Source organism: Serinus canaria, chromosome 15 (assembly GCF_022539315.1).
Source record: "Serinus canaria isolate serCan28SL12 chromosome 15, serCan2020, whole genome shotgun sequence".
NCBI lineage: Eukaryota > Metazoa > Chordata > Aves > Passeriformes > Fringillidae > Serinus > Serinus canaria.
Genome location: NC_066329.1, coordinates 3,672,290 through 3,693,435, shown reverse-complemented (window position 1 = coordinate 3,693,435; position 21,146 = coordinate 3,672,290). Strand labels below are relative to the sequence as shown.

Here is a 21,146-nt window from a genome sequence, read left to right as displayed (position 1 = left end):
CCCTGGGCATGCAAAACTTGGGAGGTTCAGTGGAGTGAAGGTGACTAAATCTACCATCTAGAGTGTGCTTTTCCCCCTGTGACTGCCTTGGATGTCACCCTTTCCTAGCCTTTGCAGTAGGCAGGGAAACAGCAGAGTCAAGCCAGATGGGCTTTAAAACCACTGTTCCAGACTGTTCCTGCAATTCTGTGTGCAGCTCCCTGTCATCTCCCTTCCCACCAAGGAAAGGTACCCCAGTGCACTTCTTCCCTTCTACACCACTAACTACACAATGGCAGAGAAAAAGAGAAGCTGAGCCTGAAGAGGACAAGCAACAGTGCAAGTGTCTCAAACTGGTCTCCAGGCCCAAACAGAAACTGGCACAGGATCTTTACCATTAGCAGAACTGTTTGCTCTCTGCATGTTTCACCTCAGCTGGAGCACTCTTTTATCTGTGCAATGCCCATGTAGTTAAGAGTAATTCAGCTCTTCCTGCAGAGAGTGAAAAATCTCAGCATAGAAAACAACAATAGAGAAAAGATAAGAGACTGAGACTTCACTTCTGCAGTGAGCCCACAGAGCTGCTCTCTCTCCAGCATCCCATGCACCAGCTGCGTAGGGTCTCAGAGCTCCCCCTTGCTGAGCACAGGGATACATTGCATTCCAGGCAATCCCTTTCTGCTTTGGAACAGAGGTACAGCATGGTAGATCTTCACACACGCCTTGTACTCCCCTAGGCTGGCAGTTCAAGCAGTCACCAGCCCTGCTCTTACTCTTCCCACAATGTGCCTCAAAGCCTTAATGAGCAGCTTTGCACACCCCTTCAGCCTCCCCACCTGTGCTGTTCATTAGGGCCTGACACTGCATTATGTGGGAAGACTCCCTATGGATGGGGAATGTTTGGGTTTAGTGGTGGGTCTTTCACACCACCAGAGCAGCATGGAAATGAGAAGTGTTATCAAGGCACAAAACATAAGTGCAGGCTTATAAAATCTGTACAGAGTAAGACAGATACGGAATCAATTTGAACCTTGATCTGTCTGTGGGGTTTATCTACAGAATGCTAACATGCTCCAAATGCTGAATGACAGGAGTAGATATCTTGCTCACCTCAAATCTAGAGTTCCTGTTACAGGCAAAATTCATAAATTCATACTAAGTTTCTGAAATGCTTCCAATGCACCCCAGCAATCTTCCCTACTTGTGATAATACAGCTTGAAAGTGCAGTTTTCCTTCCAGATAGTGATGATATTTTACTTTTTTTTCTCTACAATGAGGTTTATCATAAAGGGGATTTTAGTAACATTTACTTAGGAGCTTTACTGTTCTACAAACAATAATTTCAGAGAATCTAAGCTAGGGAGTGTGTACAAGAGACCTCATCTTGCTCTTGCAGCCCTAACAATGATTCATTTTGGCCAAATGACAGGATTGCATCCAGGATCCTCATGATTTCTGTAGAGGACTCCGAGCACTCAATGTTTCCAGAAAATTCACATACACAAACACCTGAGGAAAAATAAGCAACAAAAACTGGTACAAAACCAGGACTAAATCTACCATAAAATGGAATGCCTGGCTGTGACACAATCCCTTCCCCTTTTCAAGGAAAAGAACTAAATGCAATTCACTATCCTTTCACAACATCATTCTAATGCCCTCAAAGATACATTTACTTTCAGAAAGAAGGCATTGCAAGTACCTTCCAATAACATACCAAGCCAGCTTCTTCCTTCTCCATTTGTTTCTCATTTCCCAGAGCACTCTCAGATCCTTGGGGTCTGCTCCATGTTTGGGTACAGTTCATTCTGATGATGAACCAGGGCCCTCCTCACGCCCTGCCAGCAAGCAGGGGGTGTGTGTAGACCCTGCCCCAAGAGTTCACCCACCCCTCCAAAAATACCTGTCAGCAAAACCCGTACCAAGGGTGAGGGGCAGCTTTGGCACAGGACCTTGGCAGGGCTGCCAAAGTGGGGCAGATACTGTCCCTCAGAGGGGCTGCCTGCTTTCCAGGCTGACATTACCTCCGTCTCTGCAGCTCCTGACTGCGAACAGGGCAGGAAAAGGGATCCCCAGGGTAAGCACAGAGGAGACCCTCAGGAGAAAGGAGCACCAAAAGGCTCAAGACCCTCACGCAGCGATGCCCCGGGGAAGAGGGACAGCTGCGCTGCGGCTAAAGCGTGAGCGGCCCGAGGCGAGGGTGACTGAGGGAAGGCTTGAAGGGCACCCTCCGGAGTCCCGGGAGAGTGAGGGCGGCCGTGAGGGTGAGGGAGAAGGGCGCCCTGAGGAGCCCCGGGAGAGTGAAGGCAGGCAGAAGCGCTCGTCCCCAAGGGCCCCAGGAAGGTAAGGGCAGGCACGGACGGTCGCTCCGAGGGGCACGGGGAGGGTGAGGGCAGGCAGGGGCGCTCGCCCCGAGGGAGGATGAGGCGGGAAGCCGCAGCCGCACCCTCAGCAGTCCCAGCCCGCGGGTACCTGAGGGGCGGGGTGGGGGCGGGCACGCGAGGCCGCGAGCAGGTGCGCCCCGCCCCCGCCGCCTCTAAGGGCCAATCAGAGAACGCGGGGGCGCCTCACGCGCCGCACTGGGCCGTGGGCAGAAGGGCGGGGGCGGGGCTTCCTTCCCTCTCACACCCCCCTCGCCGTCCCGTCCCCTCAGCGCGGAAGTGAGCGGTGGCACGGTGTATCGGTTTAGGCTATTTATTTGTTTATTTTGGCCTTCGGCCGCCCTGAGCCACACGACAGCGGCTATTTGCAGTATTTGTCGGTGTCCAGGTTCTTGTTCTCGGGGTTGTAGGGTGCCCTGGCGAAGCACATGGCAGCGGTGCGGTCGCAGTTGCAGATGAACGCGGCGCAGTCCTTGTTCTCTCCTGGAGGAGAGAGAGGAGCGGTCAGAGCCCGCGGCTCCTTCGCCAGGCGCTGCCGTGGCTCGGGTTGGCATTTCTGCTGTCGCGGTGTACCCCCTTCACTGCTGCCATCGTTCTAGGGGGAAACAGGCTTCTGCCCACTAGCCCAGTGCCCCGAAAGGTGTGTGTTCCAGCCAAGCCATCTCTCTCCTTGCCCCTTCTTCCCTGCAGCCTAATTTGCCAGCCTCTCTGCTCTTTACCTACATTCCAGAGGCCTTTAAAATCTCCACTGGTCATCAGAGGTGTCTGGCAGAAAATGTATAACAATGCTGAGTTAGCATGCTGATCTCTTGCATACTGCCATTAGAAGGCCTCCCAGAAAAGTACTCAATCCCCTGAAGACTAGACAGGCCTCTCTATCTTCTGCTGTACCATTTGTCTTCACAAACTTTGAATTGTGGGCTATATAGAGAATACTCATTCCAGTGCCTCTTTGAGGTGCCCTCTTTCCTAACGACCAGGTCCCCTGGCAAGAACTTGCACTGTGCCTTCCTGCCACAGAGGTGTGAGTGTAAACAGCCCTGCTCTTTCCTGAGGGGCTGGAGAACATCTGGAGTGAAGTGGAAATGGACGTACTGCTACATGTGACCTGCTCATTAGAGCAGCTGTAGTGGTACAGCTTAGTGTAGGGGTTGTCCAGGAGGAATTTGCAGGATTCCATTTTCAGTGCCTTTGAGTAGCAGTTATCATGTGCTTGGCAGCACCTAGGAAACAAGGAGAAAAAGGTTAGAAAATACCAGAATCACAGGCTCAACTGACCTGTAAGACACACAAATACGTTAGATTTGCTTTGACAGGGCTCTTGACCAAAAAAAAAAAAAAAAAAAAAGATACCCAGCAACAAGAGGGCAGACACAAAGAACTCAAAGGGATAGAGTTGTGCCAGCTCATGGTCCAAGAGGTATCTGGTAAATACTACTAATGTTCTACTAAAACCAGTACTAATTGGGAGCATCTTCACAGTTTTCTATTGGGCACAGGGAAAGCCAAAGCCAGTGTTTGCCCTACAGTTCCCTTCAGGTAGCTGGCAAGCTCTCAGCCAACGCAATCCAAGACTTGGCTGCCAGATTTGTGTGTCTCTAAATTGCCCATGCCATTTCCTAGCATTTCACAGCCCAGCCTGTACATGTTGATGTTCAAGCACCAGGCAGAGTGTGCAGAGCTGTGTCCAGGCTGCTGACCCAGCACTGCTGCAAAGAAAAAATGCTGGAATGAGCATGAGGGGAGGGGAAGGGGAAGGGGAAGGGGAAGGGGAAGGGGAAGGGGAAGGGGAAGGGGAAGGGGAAGGGGAAGGGGAAGGGGAAGGGGAAGGGGAAGGGGAAGGGAAGAGAAGAGAAGAGAAGAGAAGAGAAGAGAAGAGAAGAGAAGAGAAGGAAGAGAAGAGAAGAGAAGAGAAGAGAAGAGAAGAGAAGAAGAGAAGAGAAGAGAAGAGAAGAGAAGAGAAGAGAAGAGAAACTGTAATTATATTTTATCTTAGTAATAAGGCATCAAGGTGTGATAGAGCACATCCTTTTTTCCCTGAATCCATCTGTGAAAGAAAGCTTCCTTCACAACAGCCAGGGAGTTTTGTAAACGTTCACAGGCAGGACCAGCTGAGCCGAAGCTGAAGCAGGAAAGCACAAGGAGAGAGGTTTGTAAAAGCAGAGTTGTAAACCTGTCAAGCTCGTCCACTGGAGTGCCACCGCCCCCCAAGCCGCAGTAGCAGCCGTAGCCGTTGAATTGCAGCAGTGGGTGGCTGTTGGGCAGGGTGCACTTGATCATCTCACGGAACAGCCACACGGCCCGGGACGAGACCTCCTCGGCACTGGCTGTGCCCACTGCAGACAGACACACAGAGAGTGATCAGACTCAGGTTTGGGGTTACCTGCACCAGGGTGAGGGCACCTACATACCCGACAGCAGGAAAAGCAGGGCCAGGAACTTCATTCTCACAGCTCTTGACACGAAGACTGATGCTAAGGGAAATGAGTCTTTATATAGCAGGCTCACCTTTTATCTCATGGGTACGAGATAAAACAGCCAGTATTTATGTTACTAAATGCAGACTTCTTCCATCAGAGGTTGTGGCGTGACCAGTTGAAGGCCAATGGAGTTAAATCCATAAAAGCTGGAAAAGCAAATATTTGTTTTCTAGAATTTTACTATTAAATTCTTATAGCATTGCTATTAGAAGTCAGCCTGAAAGATCTGGATATTTTTAAGGGCTCTCTACTAAAAAATAATAGCAGTATGGTAGTTAAGTTGGAGGTTTCTGGCATACTAATGACCACCTGCCTCTAATACTTGCATCCTCCTTTTATGGTATCCCACATTTCATTAATCCTGTATCTCTCCATGGGTTTTCCTGCCATAATTCAGAGAATAAGATACAGGTTTGTCCACTCACATCAAATGACCATTTGGCATGAGCTCAGCTGAAAAAAGGAATCAAGCTATTCTTTACTTTAAAACCACAGAGGAGAAGGAGGTACTACTAGACAAGAAATAGGAGCCAAGTGACCTGGAAAACCTTTAGGTGGCTTAAACAAGGAGTATCTGGTTTTATGTGGCCTTAAGCAATCTACATTGGAAATGAACCAGGCTTAGAAGTTTCAACATGCATAGCAGACTTCAGTGACTTAGAGCAATTTCTCTTTCTCCAACACCAATGCAGAACCCAGTTAAGAACCTTTGGTTTTCTATGCCATAGGATGAGGAGAGTTGGGAACCTTGAAAAAAGTTTAAAAAATGGGTAAGAAAAATCTTCCTGGAATCAGTCAGGGGTAAGTAAAACAGTGTGCTCATATTTAGATCCCAGAGGCTCTGGCATTTTCAGGGCTACAGGTCTGGCATTTTTACATACTCAAGATACAGTTCCTAGACATGGTTGACAAGTCTGCACTGATAAACAAAGCACCAAACAAAGCAGCAAAGAAACACAAAGGCCACCTTTCTGCAACAGCCCAGTACACCAGGGTGCTCATGCAGGAAACTCAGGGCTCACATCCCACCAGTAGGTTCCAAAGGGTTGATGAGGACACTTTCCTCCTCATAGGGTCTGAAACTACACCAGAGCACCCACAGTACCCACTGCATGTTGACATATCCATAGGACATCTAAGGAAAGTTAGACATGGTGCTGAACAACCAGATCCGTTCCAACTTTTGTGATCGCTTCAAGTGCTCCCATTCTGGGGCTCTCCACTCATGGGTTACCTACAGCTGAACAGATGCTGGGCTGAATTAAGGTTCTCAGTGTTCTAACCAAGTATTGAACAAACATTAAAGGCTGATGTAAAGTACAATCTGTATCACAGTTAGTTCAGAAAAAATAATTTTGTCTTTTGTCCATAGATCAATCTGCCAACTTTCCCTTCAATATCCACTTAAGAGATCTCTATCTGCTCTGCTTTTAACATTAAAAAAAAAATGTTTTCTTACCTATGAGACTTAGGAGTTTGGTTCCTTTTTCCTCTGTCGCCAGTATCTGATGTATTATTGATGTTTCCTACAAGTTTCCAGTCAACTGGCCTTTTTAAAATCAGAAGTCAACAATTTCCTACGTTTTTAGTTCAATGAAAAGATCACCAAGCGTGGGAAAACCACCACGAGTGTTACAAGAGTGCCTCATGAGAACAATCCCAGCAGAGTAAAGATTTATCCACCAATGCTATTTTTGGTTTCCCCCAACCCGTGCTGTTTACAAAGCCACTGGTCCCTTGGTACACTTGTGAGCACATTTCAACCTATAACTGGTTCCAATTTATAAGCTTAAGCCTTAAATTATTTTTAAGACTTTTTTATAAGCCCTATTGCAGAATTCCCTACTATTTCACACTGTTAAAATTCTCCTTTCTCTCTTTTGTCTGTTAAGGACTTTACTTCCCATCTCCACATTTTACTTCCTTGCATCTACCTTCCTTGGTCCACCACAGTCAATTGAATCTAGGGTATGTGCTAAACCTGTAAGCACCACATTATCTCCTTTTCTGAACCTACAAATACTTACACAAAACCTCTGTAATGTAAAGAGACACAATCTCTACTAAAACCAGATCTGCCTCACGTTATAAACTGGCCACTGCCATAGTGTGGGAGCAGAACAAGAAGTCAGAGACCTGCCTGGGGCTTTTATCCTCAAGGCAGGATGCAACTCCTGCCAGGTCCTGAAATCTCCCCCACTGGAAAACCTTGCACCCCCAAATAATGACAGAGAAGGACAGTTTTCAAATAATTTATTAGGAATTTAAAACTGAAATCTGGAAAAAGGGTTACAGGTGTGGAGAGAACAAACACTGGAGTGTAATAACTTACTGGCTTAAAAACACAGCTTTATTTCTTTTAAAAAAAATGCCCACCCTGAAACCAGAGCCCCAGCCTCCAGGCAGTGGCCAGAGAGTGACTCACAGCCCAGCAGCAGCACAGCTGGCCCGGGATGTCTGGAGGGGGCACAGAAGCAGCTCAGCGCATACACCAAGAGGGAGGAAAGCGCTGTCCGCAGACCCAAATTTGAAGTATATAGAATAAAAATAAACCCAATAAAATGCAGCTCTTCTTTAATTAGGAAATATTTAAAAAAACAGACATACAGACTCTTGTCTCAGTAACAAAAATTATTGCTTTGTGTTTTCAGTACTGATCTGTTAAGTACCTTCTTACCTAAACAGAACTCTCCAAACGCATCGCCCAGGTCAGGACAAGTTCCAGCAGACGGGGGAGAGATAGAAGAGAAAAAGGGCCCTGTGGGCACTGTGGCCCTCCCAGTCCTTTTCTAAATGCCCATCTCCTTTACAGGGGCTCAGTTTGGGGGAAGAGAGGGAATGATTTTTAAAACTTAAGATGAAGCTTTTATTTCCCTGGGAAAAGAGTTTGGCTGCATCTTAATAAAAGGCTTAATCACCCCCCTTAACAAGGTCTTTGGTTCACTGAAATCCAGACCCAAACCTGCCCCATGTATTCCTGCTGGAGGTCTCCCCTGGCAGAGTGCTGGCTGGCAGAGGCCTGGACCATAACAGGGGAAGCCCCAGCAGGTTCTGGAGAAGGGACCAGATCACCCCACACAGGACAATGGACTAATTCCCACAGTCTTCAGAACACAGAGTAAAGCAAACGGGAAGCTGCAATTCTAGAATTCTTATAATCCCTGAGAAGCCCTTAACCCGCCCCCAAATCACCACCCTAATGCTTTTCTCCCCTGTTAATGAATCCCCATCCCAGAGCCCTGCCCTTCGGAGAACGACTACCCAAATCTCCCCCTGGCTGACACCCCTTCCGATACCCTCTCCTCCAGAGGAGGATCCCCTTTCCCAGGAAATCTTGACGCAAGCGATAAAGTTTGGAGAGTGAATTCCTTTCAAAGTAACCAAGACAAGCAACGGCAGCAAAGCCCTTTCCCTAAGCCAGCCCAGAGCCGGTGCTACGGAGCCCAGGGATGGAGTCTGTACATCAAGCAATTGGAAGCAGCTTTAACCCGCTCAGCAAAACAGCCGATGGCTGGTACGATTCACCCCGCCCGCCCCCCCGCCCCCTTTTCATCTCATCTCATCAGAGGTCTTAAAATCTTACAGTAAAAGGTGTACAAAAAAAGAACGAAGTCCTGTCAGGATTCTGCTGGAGAGTATTGCTCACGTTGCGGCACCAAGTCCAGGACCTGGAGCTGCTCCTTGGAGCCAGGCTGCAGGCAGCAGCCAGGTTCAGCTCACGATATTTACATATTATACAGGAGGAAAAAGAAAACCCCACATAAAACTAAACCTAGGAAAAAAAAAATCTTTCAGCTGTAAGGATAGTGTTTTTCACTTAGCAAAATATACATTTGTTTTGTTCCATAGCGATGTCCAACATTTTCGGATCCTTGGAGTTTCACACTTTTCAAAGCCTCACATTTACAAAACAGAAACAATTAAAAACAGTTTCTTTAAAAAAAATAGAAATACAGCAGTTCCTCTCAGCCTTTGCTCTCTCTGTCTCTTTCTTCCCTTCAGAACTGCATTCTTGTTACATACCGTGCTTTAAAAACACTGACGACAACAAACAACAGAGTTGAAAATATTCAAAACAGTTTCAAAGCCAAATAAAAATACTCCTCAATGAAAACTACCTAACACAATCACAAAGCCAATTCATAAAATATGTCTACTAGCTCGGGAAAGAGCAAACAACAAAAAGAAGGGGCAGCCCCCAAAAAAGATAAAAAAATAAAATAAAAAAATAAAACTAACAGCTAATAAAATAAATAAAAGAAGAATCAGTGGGCTGGGGGCAGGGAGGGGGAAGCGTAAACCGTCGGTGGTTAGTAGGAAAGCGAGATGATCTCCTCGGGTTCAGTCCAGTGTGGTCTGGTCAAAGGGAGAGATCGGGCAGGGCGGCAGGAGCCTGGCAGCCAGCCGGCAGTGTGCAGTTTGATTCAAGAGAAAAGAAACCTTGGCTCATCCCCCGAGGCTCACCAGATCTTCCAGCCACGCGCTGTCCTCGGTTAGGTCACTGGGGAATCTGCGGGAAACGGCAGGGGAGGGAAGGGACAGGGTCTAGAACAGTCACAGCTTTCCTCCTGGGGTTTTCTTCTGGTGTGATCTGACAGAAACACTCAATACTCAAACTTTGCCCCAACACAGTCTCGCTCTGCACATGGCTGGCACAGGGACAGGGCACAGCAGAGATGTTTCCATCTTCAATGGCAATGTGCCTGGGGAACAAGGTCCCACACACCACATGGCCTGGTCCCTGTGAGGGCTGGGACATAGCAGGGTCCAGCCATTTCCCCAGCACTCAGTCCAGCCCTGCCAGGCTGCCATGGGCTCCTGTCTGTGGACACTGCTCCCTCCAGTTTTTGCCCTCCCTTTTCAAAATCTGGTTGTTTACTTTTTTTAATTTTAAATTTTAAGCCAGCTAACTTCAGCCACATTTGCAAAGCAAACAAAAACTATTCACCAGTTCCCTCTTAGCCCATCCAAGGACCAATACCAGAACTGATCAGATTGTCCTTCTGCCCTTCTCCCAGGCAGGAGATGATAAACTTCACTGCCCAGAGACTGGTCTCAGCAGCAGTGGGAGCAACCAGATGTATGGTGGAGGCTTCCCCAGCCCTGCAGAAGAGCCAAGCTTGTCTCTCAGATCACCACTGGGTTGTGACTCTGGCCAACCCTGCAGATGTTTTCTTTTTTTGTCAGTGCTTCATTTTCTTCCTCTTTGTGCCAGACACTAAGACACTCTCCACTCCCAGCCTGGGGAGCGTTCAGTAGGAACCCAACCTGCCAAGCCTCCTGGTTCAGGAGAGAGCCCAGGCTGGCCACAGGACTCCTCCCACAGGCTGGGCCAGGCCATTGAGCCTCACAGCAACATCCACAGCTTCAGCTGAGAGCCCAAGCAAAGGGACCAGCTCAGAACCTCACTCCTCACTCTCATTACCTGCTCCTGTTCAAAGCTGTCTTACCTCCTGCCTCCTTGGTCCCCAGCTTCAGTGATACCCATTGGTAAAAGCTGTTGCAATCAAGGGACCCTGTGAAGAAAGAGTTAAAAACCCACTATTAAACAAAAGAACAGTGAAGAAGAATTGCTAACACAACAAATTCAGTCATGGCCCAGATGACAGAGTAAATGTTTTCAGTTGGAGGAGCCAGGTCTAAAGATCACATCACCCTGAAGAATGCTGTGTCAGGGCCAAGATGGGCTCTTGGAAAGCCTAAGCTAGATGAGGGAAAGGACTGGATATCAGGACCTTGAGTGGTGATCAGAGAGAGCCAACAGAAACCAAGCATGTGGGCTCTGCCCTGTCCATCTTGGTCTGGGGCTCAGCAGTGGCACAGCCAATGCTGCAGTGGGTGGTATCATCAGGAAAGATGATATTCATCACCAGGAAAGAGACTGTGGGCTGAGGGGGCTGCCTGTTGCTGCTCACCTCCCTCACCACACGGAGACACAGCCCAGTCCCCAACTCCCTCCCTCCACAGAGGGCACGGGGAGCACTCACCCCTAGGCTGTGTCCAAAGCCGGTGCTCGGGGCTGGACTGGCAGCGCTGATGTAACTGCTGACCCCTGAGTCCTGGTTGGCCGCTCCGTAAAGCTCTGCCATCGGCCCGGGACTGGTGGTGCCCAGAAAGCCTCCGGTGCGACTGGGGGTGGAACCTACAGCAGGCAGCAGAACTACATAGTGAAGATCCCAAAAATGCAACCCCGTCCCACCCCCCTCCCGCAGCCCCTTGGCAAACCTCCTACAGGACCCGTGCTGGGGAGGAAAGCAGAGTTACCTGTCCCTCGCACCACGGCCGCTGCAGCCGCTGCTGCTGCCATCGGTCCATACGCGGTGAGGGGGATCGCTGGAAAAGAAGGAACAGGCATCTCAGGAGCACTGTGGCTACATGGGAAACTCCTCAAAGGGAGCCTGCATTTCCTACTGCAAAATACTTGGCTCACACATATGTATTGGCTTAGTGCACCACAGAGGACATTAAAGGATGACAACAGGGAAGTGAATAGCCCTGAATTTATCAGTGTTCTTTTACCAGGGGAATACACGAGCCATGCTCTGTCAAGCCCACATCCCAGAGCAGCCAAAGGCATGGTGTGGAAGAGCTGAATGAGAAGTGGGCAATTTCAGATGTACCCTGTCACTACTAAGCTTGCAAGATGCAGTTAATCTGAAGCTACAGATCCAGATTTTGGCAGTAAATGTGGAGAATGGCAATAGCTCAGGGACAGCAGCTGAAGCTTAACATCCTGAGGCTCAGCCCCTCCTCTGTCTCTTGTTAATATTCTTGAATAACAGTTTAATAGGCTCTTTCTCCCTATTTCTTTGCTCAAGACATACCATTCTCCCCACACTGAGTTTTGCTCCTGATTGCTCAAAACCTTATTGTTCATTGTGAAAAGCAGGAAACATATATCTAGGGAGCAGGAACTAGAAATGGCTTAATTAAAGCAGTAAGTCTTAATTTATATGTAGCAGTTCTAATTCCCAACTCTACAGCCACAGGCATTCAGCCCTCGGGGCAGGAGGCATCTAGCCAGTATGTTTCTCTTTGCCCTTAAAATGACTGGGTCAGCATTTCATGCTTGAATGTGAAATTCACTGTGATTCTGTTTAGAGCACCATAAAAAGAGGTCAGAACAAATCAATTGCGTAAAGGCTGAAACCCAGACTAGCTTAGGAGGGAATATTTAGTAGCAGGCACCAGCCTGTTTCAAGCAAACGTCATACGAGGCTTCTATCTGGGTTAGCCGCTCATTACAGGCCCTGGGCCAATGCAGGCATGTTCCTGCTTCACATCACCCCCAAAGATGCTGTTCTGGGAAAGAAAGGCTGCTGGCAGCCACCCTCCTGCCCCATCCCTGCTGCAAGTCCCTAACACATGAGCGAATGTGGTTTTACTAAGAAAGGAGGCAAGGTCATCTCAAAAGCTCCAGCTCTTTTTCAAAGAAAAATCTTTCTTGCCTTTGCAGTCTTATCTGCTGAGACACCAGGTTTGTGCTGCGGTGACAAAGCACCTGTGTGTACATCCCTGCCTGTGCCATCCCCTCCTCTTGGCTCCCCTCCCAGAGCCATGAAGCACAGCCCATGTGTGCTGCAGCCACTCGAAGGCACAAGGGCCCTCGAGCACACGGCTCTGCCCTCGCAGGGCCAACTGCAGCCCCTACACGGAACCGCAGCCGCGGCCCAGCCAAGGCTTAGCAGTGCCTGCTTAACAGGAGGGAAGCGTATGGGGAGGGAAGAATGCCACGATCCCCAGCTGGTACTTCAGCGAGACACTCAGGACTGTAAGCTAATGTGGCACCCAGCCAGGACAGCAGCATTAATAACTTCTGTTTGTGCAGAGCTCTGGTGCACCCCGGCCACCAGTGACAGCCAGGCCCTGGGTGAGTCACCTCTGCTAGGAAAAGGCACAGGAGAGCCAGGGGTGGACATGAAGGGAGAAACTCTGCTACCAAGTCACCAACGTTCCTCTACAAATGTGATGGGTTTTGCAGAAAAATACACATGTAAATAAACAACTGGACACACATCTGCTTTGCTTTCCAAGCAGAAGGCTCAAAGGTGCTTATGCAGTTGCATATATGGTATCAGGGAAGGGTTTTGTTATGAGGGAAATGGGATTTAGTTTTCCCCTACCTCCCTCAGGGAAATTTGTTCATTGGGGGCTGCCAACATCAGCATCCTCACAGAGAGTCCCTGAGGATTAACATAGTTTTGTGCCACATAAACTCCCTTTCAAGCCTGTTTGTACTGCTAATTCCAGAAGGGCTTCCTAGGAAGGTTTTCCATACCCCTTTGCAGACAGATTCAAACCCTGAAACAGGTGGGGTTAAGGAAGCACTGGGAAGGAGGAACACTATGGAAATGAAATGGCACATGGGGAGCAGAGTGCTACACAAAGCTGCTTTTCTATGACAGAAGCCATGGACAGGACAGAGCTGGGGAAAACATGGCCATGGAAGGGAAAGTAGACAGAAGGAACATCACGTAGGGAGAACACACTGCACACAACCCAGGGACTGAGGATCCAGAGGGCATCTGCACTTTGAGGAAGGACACTGAGAACAATCCTCTGCTTCCATTTTGTTCCACAGCTCCCTACAAGCACTGCAGGGCTTTGCAAGGTCCCACCACACTCACTCCTACCTGGGAAGCCTGTGTGGGAATAGCCGGGGAACTGCACCACTCAGAGCAGGGAAAGCATTCCCTGCAGCCCCTCCTTCCCACGGAAATAGGATTAGTAACCAGGAGTGCATCCACATCCTCTCCCTCCTCCCAGCACTCCAAATTTCATCTTTGCAACAGCTCAGGTTAAAGCCATTCGTAAATCTGTTGAAGTCACCCTGCTCTCTGCAGCTTCCATATCCGGTTTACATACAGCCTGAGGCAAGGAGCTAAAAATGAGGCAAGCAGCAGGAAAGGACCTGCATGGCCCTCTTCAGAGGCAGTACACATGGCTCTGATTGCCTCTCCATCTTTCCATCCCCAGCTTTGGATGGAGCTTATCCAGATGAAAGAGGAAACAAGGCACATTTCCAGTCTAACTGCGCCAGGCTGTGGAGCAGCAATACCACTGAAACAGCACAAAGCCCCCTTCTCCCCTTCCAGCTTGTGAGTTTAGGAAATGAGTGGGACTGACCTGTGAGCTCAGGGAGGACGGGGGCACTCGGGAGAGGGGTCCGCTCTACACGGAACTCTAAAAACGAAATGCAAGACAGCTTAGGAACTCATCAAACGCCCCGAGGGAGACCCCCAGAGACACAGCAGCCGGGGTCTGCTGGGGGAGCAGTCTGCAACCAGACTGCAACCAGGCCAGTGTCTTCTTTAAACTGATTTATAACTGGTGCTGAAAGGTGCTGGACTCCTGCCCTGAAGGCTGAAAGGATCCATTTATCCTTGGAATAAATGCGGCCATGGCAGGGCGAGTTCAAGCGTCACTGTGTAGCCTCAGGTCTGCCCTGGAGCACCGCTCTGCAATGACCACCCAGCGGCAAGGCCAGAGGGTGCTCAGAATGTGCCATGCTCAGCCTGGCACAGGTTTACAGTGAGGGACTTGAAGCCACTACAGCTAGATTCATGGAGAGCTTCCAGACAGCCAGGAGGCAACAGCAACTTTCAGCCAGTTAGCCTGGGCTCTCCTCAGACAAAGAGGAAACTTCCCATTCCCAGACCTTAATATCAAAACTTCATATATCAACCATCACACTGAGGGATGGAGTAAGGAAGGGATGCTCAGAGTTGCCACAACTCTAGAAAATAGCAATAGTACAGTGTGTCCCTTAAGTGTGCTCTGTCTCATTCCCCAGCCTGGCAGAGAACAGGAGGGGAGGCCCCACAGCCCTGAGCAGCTGCGGCACAGCAGGTTCCAGCCATTGGTCGCTGAATCCATGTTCTCAGCACATGGCAGTGTTAAAAACCACCTAGTTTGCAGGGGATCTGCAGCCCCCTGGCCCAGCAGATGCTTTGTGAAGGCTTTGAGTGGTCCAGGCACTGTTCAGAACACAACTGCAGTGCTGCAGGCACCTGCCTTTTGTGTGCCCAGGAGATCCCTGGCACATGGGGTTTAACACTCTGTGCTACTTTCAGAGTGGTGGCAACTCTGGTAAAGAGAGACAGACACACACAAAGGTGGTGAGACAGGCAGAGCTGAGGGGCCCTTCTGTGTCACAGCAGCAGCCCTGCGGAGGAGGCCAGCAGAAAGGACATGGGAGCAGCCTTGGGCTTTTCCTGCCACTGCAGTGTGAGGATAATCCTAATGAAGGACAAGCTGTTCCCACCTATTCCAGGGCTTCTCCAATCCCCCTTCCACATCCATATCCAATATAAATAAAGACTAAACAGGGAAAAGGGTGAAAGGGGCAGAGCCTGGGTTATAGATCATGCCAGGGGCTCCCATCACCTGAAGGCAGACCAAAGAACAGAGCAGGGAGCTCCACTCACCAGGGAACTGGTAAGTGTAACCAGGTGCAATGCCAGTGTAACTTCGACTCGCGTAGGTGGCAGCTTGGAAGCCTGGATAACCTGGGGAAGAGAACAGGACTCAGTTACTGCAAGCTAGCAAGGTCTGGCTGCTCAGGAGCAGCAGGAGCATCCTTTGGTATCAGACAGCAGAGAGGGGTAACAGCAGAAGCCCCAGGAGAGCACACAACACGTGCAAGCCTGCAGAGGAGTTTTAGCAGGCCCATTTAATTTTTCCTTCCTCCAAACATGTAAGGACATGGAGATTTCCTTCTCAGACTCACAGCTCTGCAGACTAAGGCATTCTGATGCATCAGCTGGATTTACAAACAGGAGATCAGGGAGGAGGAGGCATTTGAATGGCTGAATCACTTTTGCACTAGAAGGGTTGGTGAATGCAGGTACAAAGAACATTTCTTCGTGGCGCAGGTGGGTGGGAGCACAAGTCCTGCTCTTCCCCAGGAAGCTGACCACCTATAGGAACAAGCCTGTGAGAATGCAGGGCATTGACTCACAGATGAATATTTAATTTGAGATCTCCCAAGACAAGAGTCCATGGATTTCCCAGTGACTCAGTCTGAATCTTGCTGCTTTAAAATTCATATGGCTTAGAAAAGGCAAAACCCAAAACCACAGGCTGGAGATTTATTTTCTTTCAATAAGTCAAGTGAAAATATTGGTGGAAAATGCCCTTTTGGGGGTTTTGTTCAGTGACTAACTGCTACTCAGCAGGCATAGCACTGAGAGCCAGGCTGAGTACATCCTGCCCAGCAACACCAGCAATGATCCTGAGCAAACAGTGCTCTTAGGTCAGCTCAGTCCTGGCTCCAATGAAAGAGAGAGAAGCCAGTACCAGCACCCACAGTGGAAGGATGATGCTGACTCTCAGATCCAGGCATGAGGTTTTGTGGTCCTACAAAAGATAGGGCTACAAATGACTTTTGTTTTTAATTTTTAAATTTTTATCTGAATGCTTTTGTCTTGGGAGCGTTGGTCGACGTGAAACCCAGCCTGCTTGTCACCAACTTCTCCTTACAAGACAGCCCCATGATAAATGTATAACTTTCCCTGCAATACCAGGTATTTACTGTACCTGAGAGGGAGGAAACAGAGACAACACTCAACTAGAACTTTAAGGACATTTTAACAGTCTTTAAATGGCAGTGGGGACATTTACACAGACCACTGCTTCAAGTGGAAGCTTAGAGGCTCTTTAATCAACTAATTCATCAGAAAGCCTGTACAAGTATGGGATGAAGAGGCCTGGGTACAGATTACTCCACACTCAGCTCTGCAGTTACATCCTATTCCACATGAAGGGATTGCTGTCCACATGCCACGGCCCTGCGGGACCGTGGAGGAGATGCCATGGGGCAGAGCCGCCCCGCAGGGGCTGAGCCCAGCCGGCCCGGCTGTCACAGGACCGGCCCGGCTGTCGCAGGGCGGCGGTGGCGCATCTGCAGTTTCTCCAAGTGCCACCAGAGGGCAAGTTGCGATCGCGAACAGGTCCCGGCGGCCCCACACGCGGAGCGCTGCCCTTGGCCGCCCCGCCGCTCCCGGAATAAACCTCTAAGCTGCTGCCTGGCACGGCCGGGAGCGGGGGGAGCGCGGCAGAGCTGACCGGGGGCTTACCCAGCATGCCGATCCCCAGCATGAAGGCATCCATCCCGTAAGGCATGACTCGGGACCGCCCTCGTGCAGAGCCCGTTGGGGACATCACCTCCTTCGGCTGAGCTTTTTTACACTCCACCTGCCACAGGAAAGTAAGGATCAGGCTCGCCTGTCACAGGCTGGATCACAGACTGTCACAGGACACAGCCACAGAGCACAGGCAGGTCAGTCAGGGCTGCCTGCATGACAGCACGTCCCAGCCCCAGCCACCACTGTCAGCCTGCTCCGCTGCCCTTCTCTGGCATCACTGTCCCCAGCCCACATGGTGCCAGCCTTCCCTCTCACTCTGCAGCCACCACAGGCAATGGGTGCTCCAACACTGCTCTTCTCTTCGTGGCCTTCCCCTTGATGTTCTACCTGACCCAGCACCAGAGCCTCAAAGCTTAATCTTCCTCATTTCTGAATAAAGGTAAAACCTGTCCCCTCCCAGGCCACTACAAGGTTTTGTTTAACTTCAAAAACTCCAAAAACTCCAAGCACAGCACAATTCCTTGTTTAGTTTAGCTCTCCTCCTTGAGAACTCAGTATTATGCTTGCTTACCCCCATACAGTGAGTTTCTTCCCCAGACTGAATGCTGTGATTTTTGGGAAAAGACTCAATCTGATTCCCCACTGTAGAGAAGATGCATCAGGACCCAAGTGCCTCGCACCCTGCCTCTGTGCCACTGCCCTGCTCTCTCCCACACCTCTGTCACTGGTCCCCCAGGTTCTGCCCCAGACACTCACCATTTTGTTGTTGATCTCATGGAAGTGGATTTCACATACTTTTTCCACAATGTCTTCACTTTCAAATGTGACAAACCCAAATCCTGAAGAAAAAGCAAAACTCCCGTATCAGGTCAGACCTCTCACAGTTTGAACCCTCTACTCACAGCCTTTCAATTGGCAGGCAAAAAAGGGGAGTACAATCAGCCCTTTCGAAAACAGCTGTCACTCATCTTCCCTCTCCAGCAAATTCTACTTTTATGCACAAGAACAGGACTGTCCTCTTACAGATTCTCCTCTCCTACTCATCCTGTACTTCCCACCCACTCTGAACCCAGCTGATCTCAAACCCAGGTTTGTTGTTTTTTGGGTTTTTTAAACTTTGCTATTTGCAAGGCAAATCACATGGCTGGTAACACTGGGGAGGATCTGGGCAGATGCTCACACAAAGAATCGGTGGGGAAACCAACAGCTGCTTGCCAGGACATCACCACCCTCACTAAATGCACCCCACCAGCAGGAACACCCTGCAGCTCCCTCGCAGGCACTGGCCATAAAGCCTCGTGTGAGCAGGCACAGATCAGCAGTGCAGCTGCACACAGTGAGGCAGATACAGGCACAGTGATTTGCAAAGTTTCACCAAAGTAAGGTTTGTATCTGGGGTAAGACAGGACAGCGTGTTCCTGGCCCCTGGCCCACGCTCGCACCTCCTTTCTCTCACCAACCCCTTTGCTGACAGTTCTGGCAAAGCCCAGCTCGGGTGGGCAGACTGAACTCCTCTAAGCTGACTGCAACCGTTTCCGGAGAACTGAGGCAGGTGGGAGGATGTCTTAGAGCTTGCTGTGCAAGCAAGCTGGGATTAAGCAGAACTTTCCGCTTTCCTGAGCTGGCCAATTCCATGGCGCTGTAAAATAACATTCAAAAGCAGATGGGAATCCACTGCCCAGAACCCCACCTTTTCTCCACACTGCCAGAAACACCTCGCTATAAACCCCTCCATCTGTCTGTGCCCAGGTAGATTAGAACCACTCACCTCAACACCCATAAGCAGAGGAGCTTAGGAATTCAGCAGAAAAATGTCAAAAGCAGTCCTGAGCCCCATCAGACTCCCACCAGGCCTGCTATGCCCTGGGCTGAGCCCCTCACTGTTGACACAGTGGCTGGCAGCTCTCCCTGCTGCCTCCCAAAATGCCCAACAGCTCTAATTGGACCAGTGACTGGCAGGCACCCATGGAGGAACAGGGGTTAATGCTTCTTCCTTTTCAAGATGAAGCTGGAACAACATCCTAGGACTGCTGAGGCCTGGCAGTAAGAGTAGATTTAATGGCTTTAGAAAAAAGTAAAAATCTGAAGGGCACAGAGAGTAGCAAGAGAAGAATGGAGAGTTCCCTCGTTGCTCTGGGGGCAGGAGTGCTTGGAAGTGCTTCAAACAACACACAGGAAAGCAGCCAGCATAGGGCTGTTACTGACCCTGACTGGGAAGAGGCTGAAGCTAAGTTTGCAGGTCAAGCTGTTGCCGTTAAATCTCTGAGTTGGATGCAAGTGTCAAGCCCTGCCACACCACCAGGTAGTTGGTCTGAGGACTGACCAGGAAGGCAGGGACGCCCATGGATGCGCTGGGTCCATGTAGCACAAATAGTACAGCCTTGCTCCCATCCTGTAACCAGACTCCACCAGCAGGACTCGGGTAAGAAAAGGTGACCTGGGAGCACAAGTGGGCTCCAGGCCGAGGAAGGGGCAAGAAGCAGGCACTCTTCAGGCTCTCGTGTCAGCTTTCCCAGAGCTCAGATTACTCGGGACAAGGTAAGACACACACTGCAGGCTGGAGCCACGGAGGTGAGCATGCAGAGGAGGGGGCCGTCTCCTCTCACATATCTGCAACTCGACGAGTTTACAGCACAGGAAACGCACTGGACAAAAGCTCTCTGTGCTGCGAGGGCCACTGGTAAAAGATGCAGATGCAAAAGAATGGGGTGACTGGAGGCAAGATAGCAGCTGCGACCTGCATCCCCTGCTGCTGTGATACCGACCCCTCCCTAGGCAAGGCAAGAGGCAAATCCTCTGCAGTAACCTCTCCTAGGGCCAGAAGACAGCTCTCACCTCGGTGTCGGTTGGTTGTCTTGTCAAACATCAGCATCGCATCATCCACCTGCAAAGGAATGGCTGCAGTCAGATTATTACTGCTGCAACACAATTGTTCAGAGCTTCCCTGGCTTTCCCAAACCTGAGGGGATCAAGATGAGACATCCTGTCCCCAAGAAGGAAACAGGGTGTGCACACATATGCAGTACACATAAGCTATCACACCAGGCACTTCCTCAAGCCACAACCAGCATGGTCCTGGTCCCCCCACCAGCCTGGGGCAGGTGCTGCTGGGCTGAGCCCTTTCGGCCCAGCCCCTGGCAGCAAGCGACCCCGATTGTTTGCCTGCAGCTCCAGCCAGGGGCCAAGGAGCAGGGAGGGCATTGTTCCCAAATCCCGGCCTCAAAGGAGAGGAGAATCAAAGGGGGGCAGAGAAGCAAAGCTGGAGAGGGGAGAGGAATAAGGGGCCTCCCAGCGGTGGGGGGAAGCGGAGGCCTCAGACAACAGAGCCTGCCTGGGAAAGCTGGGAAGCGCCCCCACCCCCATCCCATGAGGAGCCTTTCCTCTAAGTGAGGTTTCCCACTGCTGGAGGCTGTAATTAGAGCAAATTTACTGCAAGGCCTGAGCAGGGCTGCCTTCCCGGGGGGGAGGGGCAGCCGGATCCCATCCCCCAGCCGGCCTGGGGCTGCTCTCCTCCCCGGTACATCCCTGCCTGGTGCCACTTTTCCCCCCATCTTCCTGCGGGTGCTGCCTTGCGGAGCCACATCCACTCCTCAGGTCAGCCCGAGCAGGGTTAAAAAAATACTCTTCAATCCCCTCCATGTAAGCCCCAGTGTAAACCTGTCCCACTGACCCATCCCTCTTCTAATACCACTGCCTTAATCCGATTATGAAACTGGACGTGCAAGTGCTCAGGGGAGGTGGCAGCAGTCTCCGGCCAGCAGCTGCCCTGGCCCTCCTCCTTCTCCTTGTGAGACAGCCCCTCCCTGAGCAGCAAGTCCTGCACGCCCCCCAACTCTACAGGATTACTCCCTTGCCTCACCCTGGGAAGAATCTGCATTGCTGCCTCCTCCTGAACGGTCACTGGACAGGGCAGAGTGCTGTCCATGCCTGGCACAGGCAGCCACGGGCTTTGCTCATGGAGACCCCACAGCCCCAGTCAGGAAGGGAGAGGCTCCTGCTCTCAGGCCCCCAGGACACCCAGCTCCACCTCAGGGCCAGGTGGATGGAAGGAGCCCTTACTGATAATTCCAGTACCATCATAAGCAGACAGGGATCATATTTGATGCCCTTGGCATTGTCTAACACATCCACTCTAGGTGACAACAGACAACCTGGCTCCTCTCATCTCACACACTAACCATCCTGGCTCAGCCTCCTTCAGCCAAGTAAACAAACACCT

The 21,146-nt window shown here is 50.4% G+C and overlaps 2 protein-coding genes across 4 annotated transcripts in view; both read right to left on the bottom strand.

Annotated features, from left to right (window-relative positions):
- Positions 1-2,664: 2,664 nt before the first annotated feature.
- PLA2G1B (phospholipase A2 group IB) lies at positions 2,665-7,024 on the bottom strand. 2 transcript variants are annotated; one of them, XM_009092300.4, is made up of 5 exons: positions 6,301-7,024; positions 4,773-4,987; positions 4,535-4,697; positions 3,457-3,584; positions 2,665-2,844 (listed from the first exon to the last, which is right to left on the bottom strand). In XM_009092300.4, exons 2-5 carry the CDS (start codon positions 4,804-4,806, stop codon positions 2,723-2,725), a joined length of 447 nt encoding a protein of 148 aa, XP_009090548.1. In that variant the 5' UTR covers positions 4,807-4,987; positions 6,301-7,024; the 3' UTR covers positions 2,665-2,722. The 2 variants fall into 2 exon arrangements, with proteins under 2 accessions (XP_009090548.1, XP_030088199.2); XM_030232339.2 differs by having other exon boundaries at positions 2,733-3,584.
- A 53-nt stretch (positions 7,025-7,077) lies between these two features.
- MSI1 (musashi RNA binding protein 1) overlaps positions 7,078-21,146 on the bottom strand; it is a 30,268-nt gene continuing 16,199 nt past the window's right edge. The window contains exons 7-15 of one of the 2 annotated variants that reach the window (XM_050980507.1): positions 19,763-19,811; positions 17,684-17,766; positions 16,919-17,036; positions 15,269-15,349; positions 13,968-14,024; positions 11,106-11,174; positions 10,829-11,001; positions 10,292-10,357; positions 7,078-9,351 (exon numbers count right to left, since the gene is read on the bottom strand). In XM_050980507.1, coding sequence (XP_050836464.1) covers positions 10,316-10,357; positions 10,829-11,001; positions 11,106-11,174; positions 13,968-14,024; positions 15,269-15,349; positions 16,919-17,036; positions 17,684-17,766; positions 19,763-19,811 — 672 coding nt within the window. In that variant the 3' untranslated portion in view covers positions 7,078-9,351; positions 10,292-10,315. The remainder of the gene's footprint in view (positions 9,352-10,291; positions 10,358-10,828; positions 11,002-11,105; positions 11,175-13,967; positions 14,025-15,268; positions 15,350-16,918; positions 17,037-17,683; positions 17,767-19,762; positions 19,812-21,146) is intronic. The other variant, XM_050980508.1, reaches the window with a different exon arrangement.

Coding starts and splice junctions, on each gene's coding strand:
- PLA2G1B (XM_030232339.2), bottom strand. CDS start 4,806: ATGAAGTTCCTGGCCCTGCTTTTCCTGCTGTCGG. Junction 4,698..4,772: donor CCTGCTTTTCCTGCTGTCGG/GTATGTAGGTGC, acceptor GTCTGTCTGCAG/TGGGCACAGCCAGTGCCGAG. Junction 3,585..4,534: donor CCAGTGGACGAGCTTGACAG/GTTTACAACTCT, acceptor CTTGTTTCCTAG/GTGCTGCCAAGCACATGATA.